Here is a 27,622-nt window from a genome sequence, read left to right on the forward strand (position 1 = left end):
TATAATATTGAATATTACAGTTTAACTTTTAGGGATTGGGTTTAGCATGTGAAATTTGTTGAACCCTAAGAAGTGTAATTTTAGAATAAAAGCTCTTTGAATAAACTGGATGAGTGTATAGTTTCAGAGGTGATTAGACAGAGAGATCATTATATTGCATTGTCTGAAAATTACATGAGTCATGACGCAGCGCCTTGTATGTCGTAATGCCTGCCAAGGTGTGGCCACTGACATGGGAATATGCCCTACAGGTAGAAGATCTCACTGCTTTTGAAATGTACAGAATATGATTCGGAAATATATCTCTAGAAGTCATCAGAGATAAAAAAAAAAAAAAAAAAAAAAAAAAGCAGAGACGAATTCTTATCAGTGATCACAGACAAGAACAGACAGACACAGGCAAACATGCATACACAGGAAGTAAACCTCACTGCTCACAGTCAGGGTGAAAAAAACAACTTAATATGAAGAGTTTTGAGGCAAAAGCCTCTAAATCCGAGGCGTATTTCTTTGCTACTTTGTATAGGTTTCTATGTAAGTAATGGTAATTCTGATTAGGCTGATGCTGGATTTTAGCAAGTTTGAAGTAAAAGTATTTGATGTACGTATACTGTGTGTCAAGAGCGTTCACTCGGATCATTATCTCATTTTTGACCGAGATGGCTTTTAGCTGGTTTTGCATCTGAACTCTTCATATATTTTTAATTTGATATCATATACTTTTATTGTATATTAATTAACATTACTAAAACCCTTTCCCAATATGATTTCTGAGTGTACTGATATTTTGACAATATTGTAGGCCTATGTAAAAAAAAAAAATTAGTACCGATCAGTGACGTCACTAAGTGTAAGGGCCCAGAGGTGTTTTGTTTTTTATTCTTTTATAATGAAATTGACACCTTAAGCAAGTTTCAAAACTCGTATGTGTTGCATATTATTTATACGCCATGGTGATCTTAAAACAATCAGATTTTAAGTATTTTTTTGTGTGTGTGTATTTATCCGTAAGTGACAGGGAGAGTGCGGAGGTGTGGGCTTGGGTGTGGTGCGGGACTCGTATAGTATCGGGGGCGGAGCTCTGGAGGAGACTTTGCCCTCTCCCCAACGCACATTGTTCAGCCTCATCTGAATGCGAGAGAAAGTGTCGCACTCCCAGGAACTCTGTGCGGTTGGGAAAACTAAAGGACTCTTGGATCGCTGTCAGCAGCATTATTTGGAGACGAGCGTTTAAAGGTAAACTCAAATTTTGTTTTATTATATGTGTATATTTAATAAAGAAGACGGTTTTTTGTTTTTGTGCCTTCGTAGTTATATTAACTTTATTCGGTTTTTATCCAGTCTATAACATCGACCCTATAAAGCTGCCATTTAGTCGTAGATAGTCTCTTGGGAAAGTGTCGTATTGTGGTGATCTGGGTTGTCGGTGTTGGTTTACCTACCTGTGCGATACTCGCTCTTACTTCCGTGTGTCGGGTTACAGCTGATCTAAACTTTAAAGGCATTTATTTCGCTACATGTTTGCTTTTTAATCGTAAACAGAGGAGTTTATAAACATTCAGCTGTATGTAAGTTAGGCGGGTGTGTTTACACCCAACAAAGAAACACAAGCAAAACCTCCCGCACATTCGCAAATGTCAACTGTTGATATTAAACATACGTAATAGGCTAATGTTAGGCCTACTCACAATTTTACAAATAAACAATAAATTGAACATTAAAGTACATATGATAGACTAGAAGGAGTGGTTCATGGAGTGGTTAAAATTCTGTTTTAACTCACCCTAATGTTCAAAACCTGACTTTTTTTTCTTGTGTGCAACACAAAGGTTACCATTCGTCTTTATTAAATGAAAATATATATATATAAAAAAGAAGAAGTGTGTAAATTTCAGGGTTGGAGGTATAGGATCAACTTTTTAAAATAATTTCTGCAAATAATTTTCTTTTCTCAATCTCTTCGTCTTGCTGAAATTTTTTTTTTTTTTTTTTTTTTTTTTTTTTTTTTTTGCTTTTAGCGCCTCTAGCGCCTGCAAGCTAAGCGTCCACTATCCTAAAACATTTTAAACAAAATATTTTTATGCTTAAATCTATTTTAACTTGATAAATAATGACAGCATTTACATTTTGACTAACTGTCGAATAAAAACAGCGATAAAGCAGCTGTTGCTCTTTTCCTCATGCAAAGATGAGTTATGTTCTGTATTTATTGAAACAGTTTGTTAGCATGTTGTTAACTTATGTGTACAAAGTATACCAGCTCTTTTTGTTTTACTTTATAGAAGATATAAAACGTGAAAGATTTGGAATAACTATCCCTTTAAGAGATATTCGTCTTCCTGGAAAGGGGTTTTGCATCTGATTATTTTGTGACATTATACAAAGTAACTCAAACAGATGATATTGATGTGTACTATTGATATATAACCACTGGTTTTGACAAAACTAGCATGTTTTGAATGCTGGCCTGTTGCCACACCTGTAACACCTTGCAGGGTATTAAGTGAATAGTGAAACTGAAGTGTGTTTTAAAGCCTGGTGTAGTCAAATGTAAAGAAGTTTATAAAGAAAAACGAGTTAATTTAACATGTCTAACTCATAAGTTATTAACACCTCTGTCTTTTACATTGTTAGTCAGGGTCTTACATGAATGCATGTGCCTGGGTGGGGCTGTACCATGTTTATTTACTTCCCAACAATGAGCACAGCTACAAAAAGCTGAATTATCGCTATCACTTTCATTCTAAAGAGACACGATACAATCAGATTTTTCTCATAATTAAGTTTCGACTTAAGTAGTCTTGAGTGTTTACAAAGTGTCAAAGAAATAATGTTTTTAATCTGCCTCGGAGGAAATAACGTTCCTTAAGATACGCCCTTTCCTGTTTGTCTGGTTAGCAAGGAAGCAAAAAGTTGTTGTGTCCTCTGTGAGTGGTTTATCTCTTAAAGAAGCAAGGAAATTACACAGAATTTAATGACATGGATTTAGGGAGCCGTTTTGGGCCAATTGAATTTAATTTGGATTTTGGATGGCATCAACATGCCCTAACACATTTTTTGCTCACTTACATCAAATATGGACAGACGAAAGACCATATGACGGTCTATTTATATTTTTATGGGTCAAACGTAGTAGATATTAACACAGACAGGATGTGGCATTTGCTCTTTATGGAAGTTCCCGAGTTGTCCACATTAGTAGTGCAGTCAGAGGCCAGCTGGTTGCTTTACCGACTGACTGGCGTTGGTTTTAGGATGAGATTTACAGCATTTGGGCTCACACATAGCCGTTAATCTCCCTACAGGCACAAATCCCTGATATTGTCCTACATTAGGACAGCAAGGGGCAGCGTGATCCCCTCTTCATAAATACACTTTCAGAGGGGGTAAAGGAGATTACCCATAAGCACCATTCGCCCGGGATGTCATGTTTGCTTGCATTTTATGGTTTTGTCAGATCAGTTAGCATCTTATCTTTATTTCTCTCTCTCTCTATCGCTTTACCTTTCTGTATAATTCATTTCTATAGCATTTTATAGCTCCAGCATACACAACACAGAGTGTTCCTTTACACACTCTCTCCATAATCCCTAATGTGCAATGTATCTTTAATGAACGTGGAGTCTGCAGCTATATGAAATCTGTAGTGAATGACCAGCTGGCTGAGATGGATAAGATGGTCTGATGGTTTTATAATCTGTACAGGGCCAAGACAATTGTTCTTTAGGACTTTTTGACATTAATAGTGTTATAAACCTGAAACTTGCTGTCAAGGGCCGGCCGTTCACACTAAGGACGATAACGTTGACTGTAAAGCGCTGGAGCGATGACATATTTTGGATGTCCAATCTGGAATTTAACAGCTCTGTGAGCAACAAAACTCCTCAGTAACTAACAAATGTTATCAATTGGGAAGCGTGAATTCAATCGCCGGAAGTAAAAAGCTAAAGTACACCACGTGACCTTTCAGTCTTTCATTAAAAACATTGACCCTGAAAGTTTGAGTTATAAGAGTTTGCCAGAGTATGATTATAAACTTAATAATGCTAAAAAAGTAGACTAGTTAGTAGATGAGTTTACCTGTTTGGTGTGGTGACGATTAATGTCACCGCAACCTCTGTAGCCCCATTTAGCCACTTGATATATAAAATTGTAAGTATTACTGTTGTATTTCACATCATAGAATAAACATGAAAAATATCTTGAGCTTGTAATACCACAGGCTTTATTTAAGGCTTTTGACTAAAAACTCTTTCAAAAAAACCCCTTGACTTCAGGACAATGGACCCGGAAGAGCTAAAAGGCTGGCTTGTTTTTGTGTTACGGCCAACGAAAATATGTCCTGCCCCCGCGGGGCTCAGTAAACTTTTAATAATCATTTCATAGTATGAAAATAGGGACGTCCACGACACAACTATACTGATAACGACACAGAGGAACAATATCATTTGAAAAAAAATGTTCCAGCTGACAAATAATAAAAACATTCAGCACAAAATTTGTCTGAATTTAAAAAGCTGGAGCATTTAAAGTGGCAGAGAACAAAACTTCTGCTGTGCTCATAATAAACTGAATATCATCGTGCGCTGGTGTAGACAGATGTGAATCTGTCTTGTTATTCTGCCTGATATATTGAGTAGCATTCAAGTATGATTCTCACTTAATTACCTCTCCAAGATCTTTTTGCACCCTGATATCTTTTCCATGCTCTGTGCGGTCAGCTCAGTTCTCATGAAATATTAACAAAGCTCTCCTCAGATGTCAGTAAACACTCTGACAGCAGCACAGACCTCCTGAATTAACACTGAGCAGTCACAAAGGAGCATAATAGGCCCTCTATACCCTCCCCTTTGTTTTTTATATTGAGTGGAATTCAAGGAGTTGAAATCCACTCGATATAAAACTAACCTCAGATTCTCATATCCTGACAGACAGAGTGAGAAAAGTGAGTTTAACACTGCATAACATGAATAATTAAATGTTCCTGTGCTGATAGCTAGTAAAAGGAAGTTGCAAACTCTAGAAGGGAAGTTCGAAGCGTGTAAATTAAGTGTGATTTGATCGGTTTAACAAAGCATTTGGATGATGTTCTGGGTGTGATATAAAAAAAAATAACATGTTAAACGTTGATGTTTCAAGACCACTGTTCTCGTGAAGAAGGGAGCAGCTTTTGCTCAACATGAGTCAAAAGTTGTGGGAGGTTCCGGGCATGTATCATCACGACAGAACATCTCCACTCCTTAAATCAGGGCTAGGGAGGTGTAACCAGGGAGAGGTGGAGAAAGGGGCCGTTCAGGGAATTTTCGCACACAAGAGAGACAATCTCAGGGTAATAAATAATCATTCTAAAAGGGTCTCCGCTTAATTCTATTTGGTAGCAAAAAACATTCCTATAGTGTTTTTGTTCTCAGTTGACCCTTATAAGTTGAAATAACCTGTATGAAAGATACAACAACCTTTTCAAGCCCACAACCTTAGGGATTAGTAGATAACAGGATTGTACCAGCAAGTCACAACACCTAAAGGGTTAAAGATGTTCTAATTATATCATAATAATTAAGCATTAACCGCTATTAAAATTCTGGCTGATATGGAAAAGCTGGTTAAGTATCGTAGTTTATATTCATGGCCAAAAACTACTAAATGGCTGACAGTGATTAGTTTGATTAAAATGTTTAATCTAAATAAGTTTCATGAACTTACTAACCAAGACCACTAATTTGAAATGCTACAAGTAAATATGCATCACAACATTGTAATATATAACAATTACAATGTTTTAAATTTCTGCATTTGCTTTTGTAATTTTTACATATTCCCACCTGGACATATATTTTATGTATGTGTTAAAAAAAAAAAGTAAATTAGTAAAAATTTTATATATATATGTATGTATGTATGTATGTATGTTCCAGATATGTTTTTAGAGAATAAAATGTCAAAATTTGGTTGAAATAATGTTACATTGTCATTCAGTGTAACACAATATTTATGTAAAAATTCAAACCAAACAACATGCTTATTCTGACTTGTACATATTAAAATATATAAAAGAATAAGGGAGCATTTAAAATGTTATTGTTTTAAATGAGTAAAAACAATCTTACTGACAAATGGGCAAAGCCTAGGATAGTGGCAAATTTTTAAAATGTAGAATTACAACTAATTAGTATTTGGGGTGAAAGTAATTAATCTTTTAATATGTCACACTGAATGACATTTTAGTGTTTCTTCTGTAAATTAGGGAAAATGTATGATATTTATTTTTTGCTCAGAAAAAAACAAAAACAAAAATGCAATTAAATTAAACAGAAAACTTTTTAATTTTTTATTTTATTTTTGGAAAAAAACAACAATCCATTTTTATGCTTAAACCCTTTTAAACCCTTAAACCCGGTAACCAATATGTTATTCTAGTTCAAGACTAGTTGTACTCTGACTTTTCATAAGGTAATAGCCTAATTCAGTCTTTTCTCCCGTCAAATATTAACCAGATTGTCTTCCCGAGTTTAACTTGTTCCAGGATACTGTAGTGTTCCTTCAAATCTTTTTAGATTTATGCAGAACCAGCAAGGTTTCCTTCAGGACATCTCAGACTGATGAAATATTCAACAACTGTCACATTGGCTCAGTTGTGCTTTACAAACTCATGCATATCTATGATGAAGTAGCTTTCCTCCTTTATAAGGAAGACATTGCACAATGATCTGGGATGACGACATTTATGAGAATCACAGATACCTTGATGAATTGTCTTCCTACTATTTAAAATGATGCGTTTCAAAAACCAGGAGGGGTGGATGGTTAAAACTTAGTCCTCAAAATGTTGGTAAATGTCAGAAACTCTGACTCTGTCTCAGATAACGCCCCACTTACCGTTAAGTGCCTTTGCTAATGACTCAGACGAGAAACGTCTTACAATAACATGAATTGTTACTGGTAGTCCATCAAGCCACAGGCAGTCACACAGCTGCCCACATTCAGTCAAGCGCTACATTCAGATGGAATGACCTCTTTTATCTCAGCTGGCCTAAAACAGAAGAGGGATTATGGGATGGTGGACGTTTGAAATTTTTACATGATGCTGGAAATTAGACGTACTCGCTGCTCCTATCGCATATCTCTCAATCTATCACATCGAACTGAATGGAGACACAAGAATGCATCAAGCAGACAGGCAGTGCTTGCTAATGCCCTGTCTCTTCCTGTCTGTGCTAATCTAAGCACTTATTGCAAGTGACACCCATGACCAGCTTTTAAACCATGTGATTGTGGAGAATGGAGAATGGAGAATCTGCAGCATTCAGTGCTAGACCTGTATTGTTTAAATGCTCATATTGTCTTTGAAATTGCTTTTAGAATTGTTCAAATTAAAAATAGACTTTTACAAACTACTTTTAAAGGGATAGTTCACCCATAAATAAAAAATACAACATGATTTACTCGATTTATGCCTTTCTTCTTTTAGATGATTTACAATCGGAGTTATAATAAAAATGTCCTGGCTCTTCTAAGCTTTATAATGGCAGTGAAGGTCCAAAAAAGTGCATTCATCCATCATGAAAAGTACTCCACACAGCTCTGAGGGGTTAATAAAGGCCTTCTGAAGTGAATCAATGCATTTGTGTAAGAAAAATGTCCATGTTTAAAACTTTATAATCCACAAATGCATTGAATTGCTTCAGCTGACCTTTATTAACCCCTCCGAATCCATGTGGAGTACTTTTTATGATGGATGGATGCTAATATAACTCCAATTGTATTCGTCAGAAAGACGGAGGTCATATACACTTAGGATGATTTAAGAGTGAGTAAATCATGGGGTAATTTTCATTTTTGGGTGAACTATCTCTTTAAGGCCCATTCACAGCAAGAACGATAACTATTAATGATTTAAAATGACTTTAAAGAGCTGGAGCATTTAAAACTGCACACAAAATTGCAGTGCACGCTTATGTCTCTAGATCCTCCTTATGCTCTGTTTGGTCCTTATGACTTATTAATGTGCAGTTATGCATATTTCAAATATGCATACTTGTTATCCATCATGCTATCACTTTCTTTTCGATGTGCATGTCATTTAATGGTGCTGAGGGTTTAGCTTGAGGCTAAAATATCGCAACCTGTTCATACATGTCTGGATATCTCACTATCTCACTGTGGTGTTACACCAGCTGCTTCAAGATGAGTTTACCTACTGCTGCGAAGTAGTCGTGATTATGTATTCATCTCATAATTAACTTGCAGTGCTGTGCAGCATTAGCTAAATATGCATAGTTTTGTGTTGATTGGCCACGAGAAGAAAATGTTAATTAAAGCAGTTGATTAAACCTTACTAGTGCACTGGAAATTTTGCTTATGAAGAATTTAAAGTTGAATACCGGGGTGCCGAGGCAATTTTAATGCATTTGGAGTCAAAACTATTTTCTACAGGGGTCTGTAAACATCCAGAGTGAAAAAACAAAAAAGCGAGATGAGCTGATAAATTCGATATTATTTACTCTGAGAGCAAAACAAATATTTCTAAGGCACAAGAAGAATTTACTACGGCACAACAGATAGCACAATACACATTTGTGACCCTGGACCACAAAACCAGTCATAAGGGTCAATTTATGGAAATTGTTGTTGACTGAACAAGCTTTCCATTGATGTATGGTTTGTTCGGATAGGACAATATCTGGAATCTGAAATCTGAGGGTGCAAAAAATCATAATAATTAGAAAATCGCCTTTATAGTTGTCCAAATTAAGTTCTTAACAATGCATGCCATTCAAAAATTAAGTTTTGATATATTTACGGCAGGAAACTTACAAGTATCTTCTTGGAACATGATCTTTACTTAATATCCTAATGATTTTTGGCATAAAAGATAATTTTGTTAATAATGTATTGTTGGCTATCGCTACAAATATACCAGGGCTAGTTATGACTGGTTTTGTGGTCCAGAGTCACTTCTTTAGTTAAGAAATACGTAACTAGTTAGTGCTATGCTAAGCTAACAGGCTATAATGTTAGCTTGCTAACCAAAAGCTAACTGAAAACACAACGAGAATTGTTTAATTTAAACAATTTTAGCTTCAGGAACATAATAGGATAGGAAATTTAAAAGGCATTTATTTATATTTTGTGATGCGTTGCATTAGCAAAGCTATAAAAGCAATATATTATTCTGTGATAAATTTCTGTTGTAGGATATACAAAAACTGACGCCTTGCAAATACTCCTCTCTAATAGCTATCCATTATTCTGAGGGTGTGCAGCTGTAGTCAGATATGTACATTAGCTGTAACTCGCCGGGTTCATTTGACCTGCTATGATAACTGTGTAATTGGATGTGCTGGTTGATGGATCTGCATTTGGAGAAGCCTGTGTGTGTGCATTTCATCTGGGGTTAAAGAAACCCGCGGGCCCGAGCCAGTGCAGACCACCTGCTCGCCCACTTGCTGTCTCCGGCGGAAGCAAGCTGAGCGTCTGGGGAGATCTCAGACACAGCAGGCTCTTAGCAGTATGGGCTCAGCTGGTAGCTGCCAGGTCACAAAGTCATTAACAGTGTGTGTGTGTGTGTGTGTGTGTGTGGGGGGTGTCTTCTACTGTGTGGGTGGCTTTGGATTTCATACTACTGAATTAAAACTATGAGGCATAGCAGCTGTATAATCTCTGGAGACTGACTCTAAAACCAAAATGGCTGCTTTCTGGCAGTAATTCAGATGTAAATGTGGTAATGGCTCATTATGGTCACTGTAAAAATAAAGCCTGACCGCAGACTGAGTATACTGTGATATTATGATGAGCCGTATGTTCATAGAAGATGTTTGTCTTTATAGTAAAGAAAAATAATAAACCACTCATTTAAGTTAATTAAAATAAACCTGACTGCTCCTAGAAATGAACTTTTAGACATTTCTTTGTATTAATGCTGGTTTCATATGATTTTGAAAAACTCTACAATTTTACACAAATATTTATTTACAACTCTAAGACTTTAAAAACATGTAAGTTTGAAACTGAAATGTTAAGAAACTTATTGACCACTCTATAATGATGATAATGATAGAAGATTGTCAAACTACTTTTTAATAATTTCGTTCTTTTATAATTAGACATTTTTGCTCATGATGAGATTAGGACAGTTATATCAAACCTAGACATTTTTGAAGTAAAACTGAATAATACTAAAATGTATTTTTGTAGACCACCACAATAAAAAGCATTATAATAAGCACCAACTAAGTAAAAATACCATAATAAATATAAGATTAAAGATGAAATCCACTTTATAATGGCAGTAGAAGATAAAATATATAAGATACAAAATATAAAATAATTTCAATTTAGAAATTTTAATCTTTGCATGTATGAATTACATTTTAATTAATGCGTTGATAGAAATTAGTGTCATAGCATTGACACACCTTATCAATTCTGCAACACTACTGACAAGCTTCATATATCATAAAAGAAGTTGTCTCAGAGCAGAAGACCACACACACCTGAGTCATATCAGCGGCACTCCCTGTCTGTCCCGAGGGCAGGGTAGTGAGAGAGAGATTATGGCGACTGGAGTGTCAGTGCTCAGTATTGTTCTGTGAATAAGCACCATCAGCACATCTGATTCTGACATTCTTTAGCCGTCAGGTCATGTGAGAGCGAGACATGTGAGTGATTGAGAAAAACAATTTTGGGATTATGTGTGCATAACCTAAAAAGGATACAGTAGGGTTCTGCAAACAAGAAGTTGCTATTGAGTAACACGTGTTTTAAGATTCTAAATTTAGGCAGTCACTTTGTGTGTGTGTATATATTATTCCAAAAGAAGCCAAAGCATCAAGATTTGCATGTCATCAAACACGTTTACTGAAAACGTGATTTTTTTTTTTATTTTTATTTTTTTTTTTTTTTGGTTGTTGTTTTTCAAGTTGTAAATAAAACTTAAAGTATTAGTTCACTTCCAGAAATTAAGGTATCTGAGGAAAACATTCCAGGATTTTTCTCCATATAGTGGACTTCAATGGGAGTCAATGGGTTTAAGGTCCAAAGTGCAGTTTCAATGCAGCTTCAAAGGTCTCTACACAATCCCATCTGAGGACTAACTAAGGGACTTGTCTAGCAAAACGATCGGTCATTTAAAAAAAAAAAAAAACATTTTTGTACTTTTTAACCACAAATACTTGTCTTGCACTAGCTCGACCTCACACATTACACAATCATGTTGGAAAGGTCATGTGTGACGTAGGTGGAAGTACAGACCCAGTGTTTACAAAGCGAACGTGCAAAGAAAGTCAAATGGTCTTTACAAAAAAAAGGTAAAAGAATGATGTTGGACTATTTTGAAGTTGGAAAAGAAAATGAGATGGAGTTTTTCGTTAGAGTCTACCCTACCTTTTTGAACCGAAGTACACGGATGAAAAATGAACGACTTTTCCAACGTGATTACGCAATGCGTAAAGATGCGCGTGTGCATCTCAGAGCACTTGTGGTAAAAACGTATATATAATTTTTTTTTTTTTTTTTTTTTTTTTTGGGGAAAATGACCAATCGTTTTACTAGATAAGACTCTTATTCTTCAGCTGTGATCATGTAGAGCCCTTTGAAGCTGAATTGAAACTGCAGTTTGGACCTTCAACCTGTTGGCCACCATAGAAGTCCACTATATGGAGAAAAATCCTGGAATGTTTTCCTTAAAATTTTTAATTTATTTTCAACTAAAGAAAGAAAGACATGAACATCTTGAATGACACAGGGGTAAGTGAATTATCAGGAAATTTTTATTCTGGAAGTGAACTAATCTTTAAAAAAAAGCGAAATAAATGATTATTGACGTTTTACATGAAAATAGTCCAACTATTTCAGTCTTTCTGCTTAATTTCACATTTAATTCAGTATGACATTACTTTGTAAATGTTTGTGAAATTTGCTAACAGTTTCTGAGTGAAACTTTTTCCAGCGAAGACTCCAACATGATACTGGTCAATCAAAATAAAAGAGTGGAATAATCTGATTCTTTACTTAACATATTAAAAAAATTATATATAAATATATATATATATTTTTAATTATATATTATACCATAATTTCTAACGTAGATAAGATTTACTGGCAAAATATTGGTTATTGGTCAGTACTGGATATGTAATTGTGCGTACTCCACACATTTTTTTACATTTGGATTAATTTGTCATCATTCAATGCTCGCTTAATGTCGATCTTTTAAAAATTTAGAACATTGTAGATGTAATCTTTAGCAAATCCCAAAATCACATGGTTCTTATTTTATAATGTTGTGATGCCTAACTTCTAGCATTTTGAGCTATTTCAGTTTCAGTTTTTACTCTTATTTGTTACTTCTGATTTGATTATTCAATGTGCAATGCTTCAATTTATATTTAGTAAATTTATTATTTAAATTTTTGAAACCAATGTTTAAATTTTTGTAATTAATTTCCGAGTTGGTTTGGTTAATGAAGCAAACAAATGGAAAAAAAAATACATCACAACCAAGTGTTCACATGGTCACTGTTGGGCATGATTTTGTAAATATATGACTGTACATGACAGGAAGTCATTGAGAGGGTGTGTGTAAGAGAAAATGGTTGGGAGAGTAGTGCAAGTAAGCACACCGTGGACTGGTGTGGAATCTCACACCTGGATTAGAGTTTTGGGAATCATTTCTGGGCTGTGTCATATCCACAACCCGTTCTGATTCCTCACAGTATGAGTCAAACACATCATACCCTCATGAGCTGACAGAGGCGCTGTATCTGTTAGGCAGGGACAGTAGGTGGGGCAGGTGGGGGTGGGTGATAATTCTGAAGGGCGTGTGACATTCATTGCTTGCTCTTCTCCGTGTGAAATCGAATGCACAGTAATAAACTTTTACTCATTAACTATCTTCATCCCATCTGTGTGTGAAGTCCAAAGTAGAGACATCAGTACACGCCACATATCAGCAGTAAATCAATGGTTCATCAATCATATCATACTAGATATTGTGTTGATTTTGTTTTTCTGTCTTTAACAATGTTAACTTGCAACAGTGAAAGAAGACTTCCTTATTTGGTGACATCTTTCCCTTTAGGGTGTTCTTAGTGGTTGTTAGCTGGTTGCTATGCATTTGCTGAGGTATTTTGAGTGGATTTTAGCATTGCTAGCTTGTCGTTTGGGTGTCCTAAGTGGTTGCTGTGTTTTTGCAGAGGCATTCTGATTGGACTTCAGGATTGCTGTGTGGTTGCTAGGTGTTGATATGCAGTTCTAGTGGATTTTAATATTCCTGTGTGGTTGATTGAGTGTTTTGGATAATTGCTATGCTGAAAACCCTAATAAGTTGACTCAACACAACTGATTGAGTAAAATCGTTCCCTCAATTGAATTAATTGTTGTCCTAAAACTTGTATGTTTAAGTTTACTCAACTTAGTGCCGTTGTACACACTACTTAGGTTCACTTAATTTGTTGTTCATATTAATTTGTTGTCCATCGATTTTTCTTTTATACCAAAAATCATTAGGATATTAATTAAAGATGTTCCATGTAGATATTTTGTGATTTATTTATTTTCTGCACCCTCAGATTCCAGATTTTCAAATAGTTATATCTCAGCCAAATATTGTCCTATCCTAACAAACCAATGCAACAATGGAAAGCTTATTTATCCAGAAAGACAAAATTAAAGTAACCTAATTAGTAAAACTAATGCTTAAAAAAAAAAGCAAGGGTCAAGAGCCCAACTAAAGCAAACTTTAATTTTTAAAGTTAAAGTAACATCTAAACTGCTGTTAAGCCTCTACAAGAACTTTTATAGGAAATGAAGTCAAACTGTTAAGTGAAGATGCTGCCTTTTCTAATTATCTACCAATCACTGCATTAGTTCTCTTGTTGCCAGGCAAAACTGCTTGCACAGCCAATCACGTAAAAATAAAGACCTGTGACCTGTTTTAATTAGGATTTTGAGTTGACAACACTTGAAATCTGTCATCACCATTGGTTACTACAGCCTACAGTTTGCTAGCTAGCTATACCTTCATCATGTACATGTATATTACCTGTTGTAAATCCAATTAGAGGATGTATCCATGCAGGTTGTAGCGGTATTTGACAGTTAAGAGAGGAGGAAGCTTTCCCGTGAGTGGTCGTGGCCTCAGAGGAGCCAACGGACACACCCTCAGCCCTTAAAAGCAGAATATACTGTTTATTTTTTTAAAGATTTGAGTAAATTATTTTATTTACTTGGCTGTTTATCATTCAAATTTGGCTGGGTGGTTAATAATACATTTTTCTGTGGTGTTACAAACTCTGAACACATTTAATTTTGTTTTCTATTGCTAACTGTCTCGAATTAAGAGCCCACCTCTGGACTTATACATGCCTCGTGTTCGTTCAGGTGTAAATCTGTACGATTTTTCATGTAGTGTTATTTGGGTGTGTCATTGTAATTGTGTGATTGACCTCACCCTTTAAAACACCCCTTGTGTCTGCATCCAAGTATGCGATAGTTAAAATTGCTACCTGTAATTGTTTGGACCACGACCAAAATCAGTAAGGTGTAAAGCTGATCTTGAAAGGTATTTTACCTAATCTGTCATAATCTGCTATGTTTTATTGTTTTTTTTGTTTTAAATTGCGGTACAGTGTACGGACATACCAAAGTGGGTGTGTAAATGTGATTCTTGAGCTCACTAGACAGGGAGCTTGAGAAAACACCCACACCCAGTGTTCACACAGACACTTGCTATCGTTCACCTGCAGGGCTGGCAGAAGTCGCGGCGTGTTGCGTTTTACGTGTTTTGACAGGTTTTTGACTTGGTTACACCCAGCTAGGTGTGTCCTGATACCATTGCCGTAGTGAAAGAAGTTAAACTCGTAGGACCTTTATAAGCAAATCCCTAAGAAAAACTAGCTGAATAAATAACTCCAAAGAACCAGTGTTGTGACTGTTTCAGCAAAAAGACTATTTGTGTCAGCATGAGGCTTTTTGGCATGAATAAACAGCCACAAGCTTTGCAAACCAAGAGACATCTGCTTAGTATTGCTGTTGTGCGGTTTCAAGAAAATGTTTGCTAAAAAACTCTCTTCTTAGTGGCAGCACAGCCGCGCACACACCACATGTGCGTGTGTTCGCACTCTCTTCGAGTGTCGACATGTAAGGCATCCAAAATATGTGTTTAGCCTGTTCTCATGATGTTCTGTAAAGTGCAGCACATGTACTTTTCATAGTCAGTCTAAAATGCAACTTTCACTTCATCACACAATTGGTTGTAGGGCTGTGGCTAGGGGTTCCTGCTGTTTGGGGAATGTGTCTGATCATGTGCATTTTGAAAAGTTTATTGGAATGAATCCATCAAACCACTTCACTGTGCATTTAGGTGTTTGGTTAATTCATACTAATGTTTTATAATTTATCTGTTGCATTGCACAAAGATTTTGCTGGTGCTGATTGGCTGCTCTAATCAGTCATTCAGGTTGTTCATTCCTGAGACCACCTCTTTTAGGATTGTTATCTATCGATTTATCTAGCAATCTTACAGTTAGTATTCAGTTTGTGTGTATATACATGTACAATTTTTAAATATAATTTTTACAATATAATTTAAATGATGAACAAAGTTAGGCTTTTTATTCACTTAATCAAACTGGTATTTGCATATAATACAGGAATAGTAGATCTGATGATTTATGTCTGTTTTATGAATGCACATTTATGTGGACAAGTGGTAATGGAATGTTTATACCAATTCGCAGAGCAATCTGTTTAATAAAAAAATCAAGAAGTCTAAATAGGCTGTCTGATAAATGCTCTTCTTCTTTTCTGGAGTTGAAAGGTTTTGGTTAGACAGTCAGAATGTGCTATAAAAAGAGCAAGAGAAATGAAAGATGTACTGTAGATTACCTAAAGGAGGGGAAGAGAGAAATAATTGATAACGTATGAGGAGGAGTACATGGTGAAAGGAGAAAATGAAAGGAGAAATCGTTATGGGGGCCAAATACGTTTGGTCTGTTCTTGCTTATTTTGAGAATAAGGTTTTATTATTGCCTTGTTTTAAGTTAGGAATCGATTTTAAGAAGCAATAATGAGCTTTTTTCTGAAATGGACATTGTAGTTGTGTTTCAATGTGTGAGAGCTGGAGAAAGGCGAGGGGTTTGGTGTGTAGGGGTGTGTAAATGTTGAAACACGCAAAACCGGTTTTGTGAGGTTGTTCTTGCAATGAAGCATTAGATCACGCCTTGTTTGAGAAGCCAAGGGTCAAAAAGTACAGCTGACATTCCCTCGTCACTGCTAACCCCCTCCCTCCCTGCTTCTCCACTTCTCCCATGATCCTCTGCACCAGTTTCAATTGCTTGTATTTGTTTGAACTTCAGTTTCTAATGGTGTTTTTTGTCTTTGTGATCTATAACATATTGCAACAGAACTTAATTACATTTTTAATGTTTGAAGTCCGTTTTAATATTTGTTTAATCTGTGAATGTGTTTTTGTTTTGCAGGTTTTACTTTTAAACTGTGTGGTTTAAGTCCAGGAGGCCAAAATGGAAATGCACTGTAAGTACATGCAGTCGTTACAGTGATTTAAGTAATGATTTAAAGATTAACTTTAATTGAGTTTTAGTTTATGGGGAAAAAAGTGTGTGTAAAAACTAAATGTCTAATATCCAGTTTCAACTGATACTGAAAAATCTCTAATATTTTCTGATAATTGATATAGTACTAATACATTGTGCATCCCTAATAAAATGCCCAGTCAATTTAATAGTTCTTTCAAATGAAAGATGTTTTTTGTGCTTTGTAATCCATGTTTATTAGCTTTGAGGCTGTCTCTCTTCTGTTCTTCATGTTTCATGATGTTTGCGTGATTGCAAGACTAACTTTAGTGGGTGTTTTATATGGTTTCGATGAAACCGAAGCAATAGATAATTTTAAACTCTTGTTGTATGTGTGTATCAGTGGCAGAGGCCCCAGGCTCGGTGAAGGTCACAGAGTGGCAGCAGTCGTATTACGGGACAGACTCAGGCATCCAGTCAGGAGCCACTACGGTTCGCTCAGATGATGATGGAACAGAGTACAGCACCAAGAAATTCACCTACACCACTACAGTCACAGAGAACCCTGCAGGTAAAAAACACATCATATATGTTCTTACCAGGGGAACTCCACCAAAAAAACGTGAATTTTACCCCCAGGAACAGTGTTGCTAAGTCCGTGGTTCTCTCACGTAATTGGGCTACTTTGTTGCTGCAGGTTGTTTTTCATGTCCGCAGTTTCATACCGCGATTTGGCGCGTAACAATAATGGAGTTACACAATCATTGGGCTTGCTGCTGTTGTCGGTATTACACTGTGTTTGGGCGTACACTGATTACAATTCAACCTTGGTACTCTTGTGAATGTCAAAGTCAAGAAAGTCAAAGACTGACACGGAAATTGTTGAATAAAGTCGTTATTTTTGTTTTTTTTTGTATCCTCGTAGCTTCGTAACATTACGGTTAAACCACTGATGTCACATGGACTATTTTAACAATGTCCTTACTACCTTTCTGGGCCTTGAATGTGTCAGTTGTGTGTCTTTTCCTCCCAAGTAAGCATAGTAAATTTACAAAATAAACAGTTTAGTTTATAATTCTCTGTGTCACTCTTTCCTATAGACGTGGAGTCTCAATACAATATGACTCGTGCTCAGCGCGTGAGGGCGGCCATGTTTCCTGAGACAGTGATGGAGGGAACGTCCATCCTTTCCACACAGATAGATTCATCCCAGCAGACCAACGTTCAGAAGCTGGCTGAACCATCCCAGCAGCTCAAAGCCGCCATCATTCATCTCATCAACTACCAAGACGACGCTGAACTCGCCACACGCGCCATTCCAGAGCTTACCAAACTCCTGAACGATGACGACCAGGTACCTCGCTGCTCGTATTAAACATTCAGTCTCTGCTTTTTCGATTTCTAAATCAATCCCAAAAAGCATACAGAAGCACGATAGCATCTTGTCCTGACCTTTAACCCTCTCTCTTGACCTCAGGTCGTGGTGAATAAGGCAGCTATGATCGTGAACCAGCTGACTCGCAAGGAGGCTTCCCGTCGGGCTCTGATGCAGTCCCCGCAGATGGTGGCCGCTGTTGTGAGAGCCATGCAGAACACGTCCGACATGGAGACAACCCGCGCCACAGCCAGCATCCTGCACAACCTTTCGCACCAGCGCGAGGGGCTGCTCGCCATCTTTAAATCAGGAGGCATTCCAGCTCTGGTTCGCATGTTGAGGTGAAAGAGTCATACTGAAGAAAAATACTAGTTCACCTGAAAATTAGATTATTGTTGTCATTTGAACAGGATAATTATGTTACGACACCCATAGCCTTGTGGTTAGAGCGACGACATATAGCGCAATTGCGCTCACGACGACCCGAGTTCGAATCCCACCTCGAGGTCCTTTGCCGATCTTGCTCCCCTCTCTCATTCCAGCACTTTCCTGTCAGCTCTCCACTGTCCTCTCACAATAAAGGTGTAAAAAGCCCATAAATATAACTGTAAAAACATTTTGGCTTAAACTGTTCCTTCCATGTGTCATATATGTTTCATCCTTAACTAAAGCTGTATTACTTAATGCATTTATTGCACATTACAACAGATTTCCCTCATTTGTTTGCATGCATTCCATTGCAAATGTGGGATTCAGGGTTTTATGTACTTTATTAGGACCATGTATATTGTTAATTTTTTAGGAAATTTCTCCAGCACTTGAGCTGAACCATCCAATCCATTTCTTTTTTAGCTCCCCAATGGATTCAGTTCTTTTCTATGCCATCACCACCCTGCACAACCTGCTTCTGCATCAGGAGGGAGCCAAGATGGCGGTGCGTCTGGCTGATGGTCTGCAGAGGATGGTTCCCCTGCTGAAGAAAAGCAACCCCAAGTTCCTGGCCATCACAACAGACTGCCTACAGCTTCTTTCCTATGGCAACCAGGAGAGCAAGGTCTTTATTTCATTATCAAAAAAAGAATACAGATAAATGTATTAGTTGTTGATGTTCTTTTGAAGGTGTGTAGAGTTTTCATTAAATTTTGATGGTGTGTCATGTTAACTAACGTCAGTCTAATTGTCTCTCAGCTGATTATCCTGGCTAACAGTGGCCCTGAGGGTCTAGTAAACATCATGAGGACTTACAACTATGAGAAGCTGCTTTGGACCACCAGCCGGGTGCTCAAAGTGCTCTCTGTCTGTCCTAGTAACAAACCTGCTATTGTAGATGCTGGTAAGTCAAATTAAAAAACTGAACCTCTTTTAAATATAGTAATTAAGGTGTTTAATAAGTTGGGCTTGCTAAAGCACACTTTTAATTATACAAATTCACTGTGGACATAAATTATTGCTGTGGCTTTTTATCAAACTGGTGAGTAGTGTTGCCTTTTTCTTGTCCGCCAGGCAAAAAATAAAATAAAATTCTATATATATTTTGTTGTTGTTGTTGTTGTTGTTGTTGTTGTTTAATATTTTGATTTAGTTTTTATTTTTGTATTTTCCTTTTTTTTTTTTTTAAATAGTTTGAAAGTTTTTGACATTTTTTTGTTTTTGTCATTTTTATTATTATTATTTTTTTTAAAAAGTCTATAGTTTTTTATTAAATTTAATTTCAGTTTTAGTTATTTTGGTACAAGCTAAATTAAACTAAATTACATTAAACTAAGTTAAACTAAATTAAAATGAGAAATACATCTAGCAAAAAAGTTTATTTTATCAAAAGTAAGGAAAATCTTTATGGTTTTAGTTCTATTTAACTGCAATAACACTGCCACTCACAAATGTATCTAACATTTTCTCTCTCTCAGGTGGAATGCAAGCTCTTGGTAAGCATCTGTCCGGCTCTAGTCAACGCCTGATGCAAAACTGCCTGTGGACCTTGAGAAACTTGTCAGACGCTGCAACCAAACAGGTGAATTTATGCATTTAAAACCATCGAACTGTATTTTACACCCCCAAGTGGGCCTTCTTATTAAGTACTATAGTTTTATTTTAAATTAACATGCTGAAGGAGAACAAAACTGAATTTTGTTCCCCTTCAATAACTTTTGTTTGTATTAAAGAGGACATCGGATACCCATTTTCCACAAGTTTATCTAATTCTTTAGGTTCTTCGTTGGTCTGCAGAATACTTTGGTTAAAATTCCTCAATGGTCGTGTAAAACAACCACTTTTCATTTTGTCAAAAACAGCTCTCAAAAACAGTGACCCGTTTTGGTGCATGCCTCTTTAAATGCTAATGAGCTGCTGCTTACCCCGCCCCTTTCTTTAATTTTTTGTGTATTCAGTGGTGCGTTACCAGCAAAAATGAAACGAATCCACTGTGTCCTCAATGGACAGTGTAGAACTGGCTGAGGGCGGGAATATGCTAATAAGGGACAGTCCATGAACAGTCGTGGGCGGGGCTTGAGCAGTATAACATCATACTGCTCGGAAAATCAAAATGGCTTGATAATTAAGACTATTTAGGTTTTTGGGGTGTTAAAAAAAAGTAGTGAATGGATTTTTATGATTGGACAATATGATTAGATTACTGCTAAGACACATTTATATGCAAACACCATATAAACACCATATAAAAGTGAATTTTGCATCGGATGTCCCCTTTAAAGAAAAAATATATATAATATAATAATAATAATATAATATATATATAAAACAACCCATGTTTTCATGTTTACAACAGAAACTTTGTATGTAATACGTACTGATGGCAACACATGCTCACTCTTTCGCCCCCTGCAGGACGGAATGGAAAATCTGCTCCAAGTGCTGGTCGGCCTGCTGTCCTCTGATGACATCAACATGCTGACCTGTGCCACAGGTATCCTGTCCAACCTCACCTGCAACAATACACGCAACAAAACACAGGTGACCCAGAGTAACGGCGTGGAGGCTCTAATTCACACCATCTTGAGGGCCGGTTCAAAACAGGACGTGATCGAACCAGCTGTCTGTGCCCTGCGCCACCTCACCAGCCGGCACCCAGAGGCTGAATCTGCACAGAATGCCGTACGAATGCATTACGGCATCCCCGCTATTGTCAAATTGCTCAATCAACCATACTACTGGCCAGTCGTTAAGGTAAGTGAATGAAAGACAGAGAAAGCTGACAAATTAGTACCTTAGTAAGAAAATGTATCCTTTTTAACCTTTTATTAATTTATAAACTTTTTTTTCTTTTTTCTAATATCTCATTGATCAAATCAATTAAAGGTACACTTATCAATTTATTTTTATTCGATTTTGATTCATTTTACTATATAGTGGTTTTGGACTTTATATTGACACCAATTGGTGTATTTTACAAAGGTTTTGTCACCCTTGATTAATTTATTTAACAACTGAAAGTGTTCAAAAATAGGCAGGTCCACAATAAAAACATGATCACATAATAAAAAACACGATTTTTGAGTTATCCTTATTGGGCCTCCTATTGTGCAGTATAACCATGTTTTGCTGACCCATGTTTGTCTTCGTCGCAGGCTGTGGTTGGTCTGATCCGTAACCTGGCACTCTGTCCAGCCAATCAGGCTCCTTTGAGAGATGCTGAAGCCATTCCCAAACTGGTCACTTTGCTTTCAAAAGCTCATCAAGATGCACAGAAACACGGTTCATCTGCTCAACAAACATACCAGGTATGAATTCCTCACCTGTCGCTGTAACACAAATGCACAATGAAGATTAGGAATCAAGGGCAACTATTCCAACCAAAAAAAAAAGCCAGCTATTTTAAGTGAATCTAAAACATGTAGAGTAAGTGTAGTGCAATTCCTAAACAAATGACTCTAATGAGTTGGTACTGTTTAGTGAATCAAAACCATGTAGCTCAACCAGTGTTGTGTGGTTCCCAAGAAAATGGCTGTAATGTGTTGATTCTTTTTAGTGAATCACAAACACGTAGCTTAACCATTATAGTGCGGTTCCTGATCAAATGACTCTAATGAGTTAACTCTTTCTAGTGAATCAAAAAGATGTAGTTTAGCCAGTGTAGTGCGGTTCCTGAACGAATGGCTGTAATGAGTTGATTCTTTTTAGTAAATCAAAACCATGTAGCTCAACCAGTGTACTGTCGTTCTTGAACAAATGACTCTAATGAGTTGATTCTTTTTAGTGAATCAAAAACATGTAGCTCATCCAGTGTAGTGCGCTTCCTGAACGAATGACTCTAATGAGTTGATTCTTTTTAGTGAATCAAAACCATGTAGCTCATCCAGTGTAGTGCACTTCCTGAATGAATGACTGATTTTTTTTGATTCTTTTTAGTGAATCAAAAACATGTAGGTAGTGTAGTGTGGTTCCCAGCCAAATGACTCTTGAGTTGATTTCTTTTAGTGAATCAAAAACTTTCATCCAGTGTAACTCTGAGACTTGAATTCTTTTTAGTAAATCAAAACCATGTAGCTCATCCAGTGTAGTGCACTTCCTGAATGAATGACTCTAAAGAGTTGATTCTTTTTAGTGAATAAAAAACAGGTAATGTAGTGCAGTTCCCAGCCAAATGACTCTTGAATTGGTTTCTTTGTAGTGCAGCTTTCAACTAACTCTGAGACTTGAATCTACTGGTTGTACTGGCTGTTTGTTCATATATTAACAAAATGCCTTTTTTCCCCCCTCTCTTTCTTAGGATGGCGTGAGAATGGAGGAGATCGTGGAGGGCTGCACTGGTGCTCTGCATATCATGGCCAGAGATCCTATTAACAAATCCACCATTGCAAGCATGGACACCATTCCTCTGTTTGTTCAGGTAACTCTTACAACCTTTCCACAGATATGCTGTGTTATGGGTGTTTTTATACACATGTATGAGAATGGGTTTGTACAGTCTTTGCCCTCTGTCTGACATGGTCAGTGTATAATAGACATCTGTTTCGGTCCCTGCAGCTGTTGTATTCTCCACTGGATAACGTCAAGCGTGTGGCAGCTGGTGTTCTGTGTGAACTGGCTCTTGATAAACAGTCGGCTGAGATCATTGATTCGGAAGGAGCCTGTGCTCCTCTCATGGAGCTCCTCCACTCCAGCAACGAAGGGATCGGTGAGTGAAAGAGAAACATCCAAATATGCGAAAATAATCAGCAGTGTAGTATACAAATACTGTATGAGCATAGCCAGATTTTTCTAGGCACAGACACTGAACAAGAATGAAACCTTTTTTTTTTGAAAGGCTATGCATTCATGTCAGTTCTGAAGAACAATTTGGACTCAAAAACTTGTGTAACAAAGGTATTTTCTTTCTTTCAGCCACCTATGCTGCTGCTGTTCTCTTCCGAATTTCTGAGGACAAAAACCCAGACTATAAGAAACGAGTATCAGTAGAGCTCACACACTCGCTCTTCAAACATGACCCTGCTGCTTGGGAGATGGTGAGTTTGCCCCCTGGTGGTATGGAGGTTACATTAGTGCGTTATTTTGAACATGTTGGACATGATTTGCAAACCATTTTACCTCTGTAATGTGACATTTCAGAGTATATTCTACAAGAAAACCAAATTTACACATTATTTTATTATATTTGGTCGTGAAAATTTAGAGTCTTTAGAGTAAGGTGACTAGATTTTTTTTAGAGAAGATGGGGACATTTCATAGTTCAGTTTTCACAATATTGGGTACAATAGATTATTTTTTTTTAATTGTTGGTTCAGTGTGCTTTTATTGTAAACCCAAAGTGGTTCATACAATTCACCAAAAATCACTTAAAAATAGTAAATAGTAACCATTGCAATTAGCAATAAGATCAAAACAGTGTGTTATTATAACAAACTTATATGGAAGCGCATTTCTGCCACTGAATAAAAAATTTAAAAAAAGCTTATTGTGACTTATCTCACAATTCAGACTTTTTTTTTTCTAAGAATTGCATGATATAAACTTGAAATTGCGAGAAATAAAGTGACTTTAGAACTTATTGTGTTTATATCACATAATTCTGAGAAAAAAAGTCTGAATCGTGAGTTTATTTCTTACAATTCTGGCTTTAGAACTTGCAATTGTGACTTTTTTTTATATCTCGCAGTTCAGACTTTTTTCTCAGAATTGCATGACACACAATTGAGTTATAAAATGTTATATATTATATGTTATTAAGTTATAAATTCAGAACTGCGATATATATGAACTCAGAATTTTGACTTTTTTTCTCAGAATTATGTGATAAACAGTTGCGAGTTCTAAAGTCAGAATTGGGAAATCACAATTCTGACCTTTTTTTTCTCAGAATTGTGTGATATAAACAGAATTGCGAGAAATAAACTCATAATTCTGACTTTAGAACTCGCAACTGAGTTTGTCATGCAATTCTGAGAAAAAAAGGCAAAATTCTGAGTTTATTTCTCGCAATTCTGACTTTAGAAATCGCAGTTGTTACTTTTTTCTCAGAATTGCGTGATATAAACACAATTGTGAATTATAAAGTTAGAATTGCAAGATATAAACTCACAATTCTGACTTTTTTTTTTTTTAGAATTGCGTGATATAATTGTGTGTTTATATCTGGCAGTTCAGACTTCTTTCTCAGAATTGCATGACACTCACAATTGTGAGTCATAAATTCAGAATTGCGATATATATAAACTCACAATTCTGACTTTAGAAATCGCAGTTGTTACTTTTCTCAGAATTGCGTGATATAAACACAATTATGAATTATAAAGTCAGAATTGCAAGATATAAACTCACAATTCTGACTTTTTTTTAGAATTGCGTGATTTAATTGTGTGTTTATATCTGGCAGTTCAGACTTTTTTCTCAGAATTGCATGACACAGTTGTGAGTCATAAATTCAGAATTGCGATGTATATAAACTCACAATTTTGACTTTTTTTCTCAGAATTGTATGACAAACAGTTGCTAAAGTCAGAATTGAGAAACTCACAATGCTGACTTTTTGTTTCTCAAAACTGCGTGATATAAACACAGTTGCGAGTTCTAAAGTCAGAACTGCAAAATATAAACTCACTATTCTGACTTTTTTTCCCCAGAATTACGTGATATAATTGGGAGTTTATATCTCGCAATTTTAGCTTTTTTGTCTCCTTAGAACTGTGAGATATAAACTCACAATTGCAAGTTATAAAGTCCAGTTTTGAGGGGGAAAAAAGACCGATGTTCTCAGAATTGTGAATTTACATCTCACAATTCTTACTTAACTCGCAATTGCGGGTTATAAAGTCACAATTGCAAGATATAAACTCACAGTTCTGAGAAAAATGTCAGAGTTTCTAATGCTATTCTGACTTAATTTCTCAGAATTGCTAGTTTATTTCTCCCAAATAAGAGAAAAAAAATTAGATAAAATTACCTTTTTAATTACCTTTTATTTTTTATTCAGTGGAGAAACGGGCTTCCATAAAATTATGACTGTACAAAAACATGAAACTAAAACAAAAAGTAAACAAACATTTGTAACATTTTCTAGTTGTTAATGTTTTCATTTACAACTTATTTTTAACTTTTCAAATGTTAAATCCATTTATGCTTTACTGTTTATAAATAGGCTTATTATTTTGCCTGTTTTAGGCGCAGTTTGTTTGGTTAAACTTGTTTAGGCTCAGTTAGATGTCTATTATACATTGGCCATGAAATCAAAAATGCCATGTTTGATTTCATGTTGACCTTAAGGCTGACATTAAAGCCGAACAATATATGAGAGTATGTTGACAAAAATCCCAACAAATTAGATTATTTATCATAGAAATGTAAACATGAGCACAGATTTTGACAATTTCCTTGTTACATTTCAGGCACACAACACCATGATGGATCCTGTTCTTGCTGAAGACGGTTAGTATATTGTCACTTTTTTTTGGATTTGGCAGCTAATTATCTCCATGATTGTCAGTTATGTCTCTAACGAATATATAACACACTATTGGTTCTGCAGAGGCCGTCGAATTATGCAGATTGCTAACTTTTTGCAATGTTGTGCCGTGTCTCGTACAGATCTCGATGGCTACGGCCCTGGGGCATATCAAGGATACCCTGATGGTATGCATATGGAGGGTATACCACTAGAACAAGACATGACAGAGGATTTCGGGGGACCCATGAATTACAACTCCATGGCCAGACAGTACCATGATTACTAACAGGTGAGTACTACTCAAATACAGTAGCTGTCATTCAAAGACTCAAATATGATTGGTTTCATGCACTAAAGTCTGTATTAAACTTAGTGTTTGTGTTTATTTTACAGCCTGATGATGAATTGAGCTCTACTGAAAGAGGGTTATGAAAAATACAAGAGACAGAAGCTCCTAGCAGAGTTTTTCTTTCTTTTTTTTTTTTTTTTTTTTTTTTTTTTTTCCATCGCTGGGTGCCTGTGGTCCATTTCTCAGTAAACACACTGACACTGCTGTAATATATGCAATTCTCACTGTGTTGGGAGAGGCAGAATCGAGCACATCTATACGTTGCCTTTACAAGGATGACAGCATGTTGCATTTTACACGTCTTTTTGTAGAAAATGTTCTATTTTAGTGTTTCTTATGGGTGCATTAATACATTGTTGGTAAGAGGACTGGTTAACTATGCCAAAGAGATTTTATTATAATATTTTATAATGATAATCACGTTGCTTTTTATAGTTTTAAAGATTTTGGAAAACGCGATCAATGATTTAGTGATCTCACAATTACTGACCTGAGGTCAGCTTTATAGCTTCGTTCACAGTGGTTTTAGTCAGACGGGCAATGAGAGCTGATCTGCAATCAGCTTTAGTGAGTGAAAAGTGAGTCCGACATGTTGATTTCCTACAGCGCTTAGATCTCAATACAGTGCATCTCCATATATCTCCAGAGTTCTTAAATGTAAACCGTTTCCCACTTGTTTTTTTGTTTCACTCCATATATTATGTTTTGCTAAGTTGTCTTAATGTATAGACAAGGAAATAGTGATTTTGTTTGTTTCGCATTGCAATGTGTATGGAGATTTGTTTTTAGTTGCGTGATAAATAAATGCTGTGTTGATTAAAAGGGACTAATGTTTAACCAAACAATTAAAAACCTTAAAAGTTAAAAACTAGCTTCACATTTGTTCAAATATTAACTCATAGGAGGCAACCTGAACAGACAAAGGGATTCTTTGTAGCGTTTTTACTTCACACTTTGTCCAAAAAACTCAATAAAATCATGTTATCTAATACATTGTGACTCACTTCATTTTGACAGTTATTAGGGTTTATGTGTTTAAAGGTTTTCTGAGTAATTTTTCTTCAGTTGTTTTAATAAAAAATAAAAAAAAAAGTTTACCTAAAAATTGTACGGTTTTAATTTTCCATCTGAACAGTTTTGGAGAAATTTAGCATTACATCACTTGCTCACCAATGGATCCTTTACAGTGAATGGGTGCCGTCAGAATAAGTCCAAACAGCTGATAAAAACATTACAGTAATGCACAAGTAATCCACACAACTACAGTCCATCAGTGATGAAGTGAAAAAAATCATACTGTCTGAATCAAGAGAGAAATATGCACTGAACAAGTGATGTTTACAAGTATGGTGATGGAATATTGACTTGTATTTTGGCCAGAAGGGACACTTTAAAGTTAAAAACATCTTAATGAAAGATTACAAACACAGCTTTTTACTTCACAAGGTGTTTAACTGATGGATTGGTGT

The 27,622-nt window shown here is 36.1% G+C and overlaps 1 protein-coding gene across 1 annotated transcript; it reads left to right on the forward strand.

Moving 5' to 3' along the window:
• Window positions 1–1,073: 1,073 nt before the first annotated feature.
• On the forward strand, window positions 1,074–27,144 carry jupa (junction plakoglobin a). Its single transcript, XM_051121978.1, has 16 exons — window positions 1,074–1,236; window positions 16,479–16,533; window positions 16,936–17,103; window positions 17,633–17,886; window positions 18,010–18,248; window positions 18,760–18,961; window positions 19,096–19,240; window positions 19,815–19,918; window positions 20,752–21,090; window positions 21,492–21,644; window positions 22,634–22,753; window positions 22,891–23,041; window positions 23,248–23,369; window positions 25,746–25,785; window positions 25,945–26,093; window positions 26,198–27,144. The coding sequence occupies exons 2-15, from the start codon at window positions 16,521–16,523 to the stop codon at window positions 26,088–26,090; spliced, it is 2,196 nt and encodes a 731-aa protein (XP_050977935.1). The 5' UTR covers window positions 1,074–1,236; window positions 16,479–16,520; the 3' UTR covers window positions 26,091–26,093; window positions 26,198–27,144.
• Window positions 27,145–27,622: the final 478 nt, after the last annotated feature.

The sequence above is a fragment of the Labeo rohita genome, chromosome 11 (genome assembly GCF_022985175.1).
Source record: "Labeo rohita strain BAU-BD-2019 chromosome 11, IGBB_LRoh.1.0, whole genome shotgun sequence".
Lineage (NCBI taxonomy): Eukaryota > Metazoa > Chordata > Actinopteri > Cypriniformes > Cyprinidae > Labeo > Labeo rohita.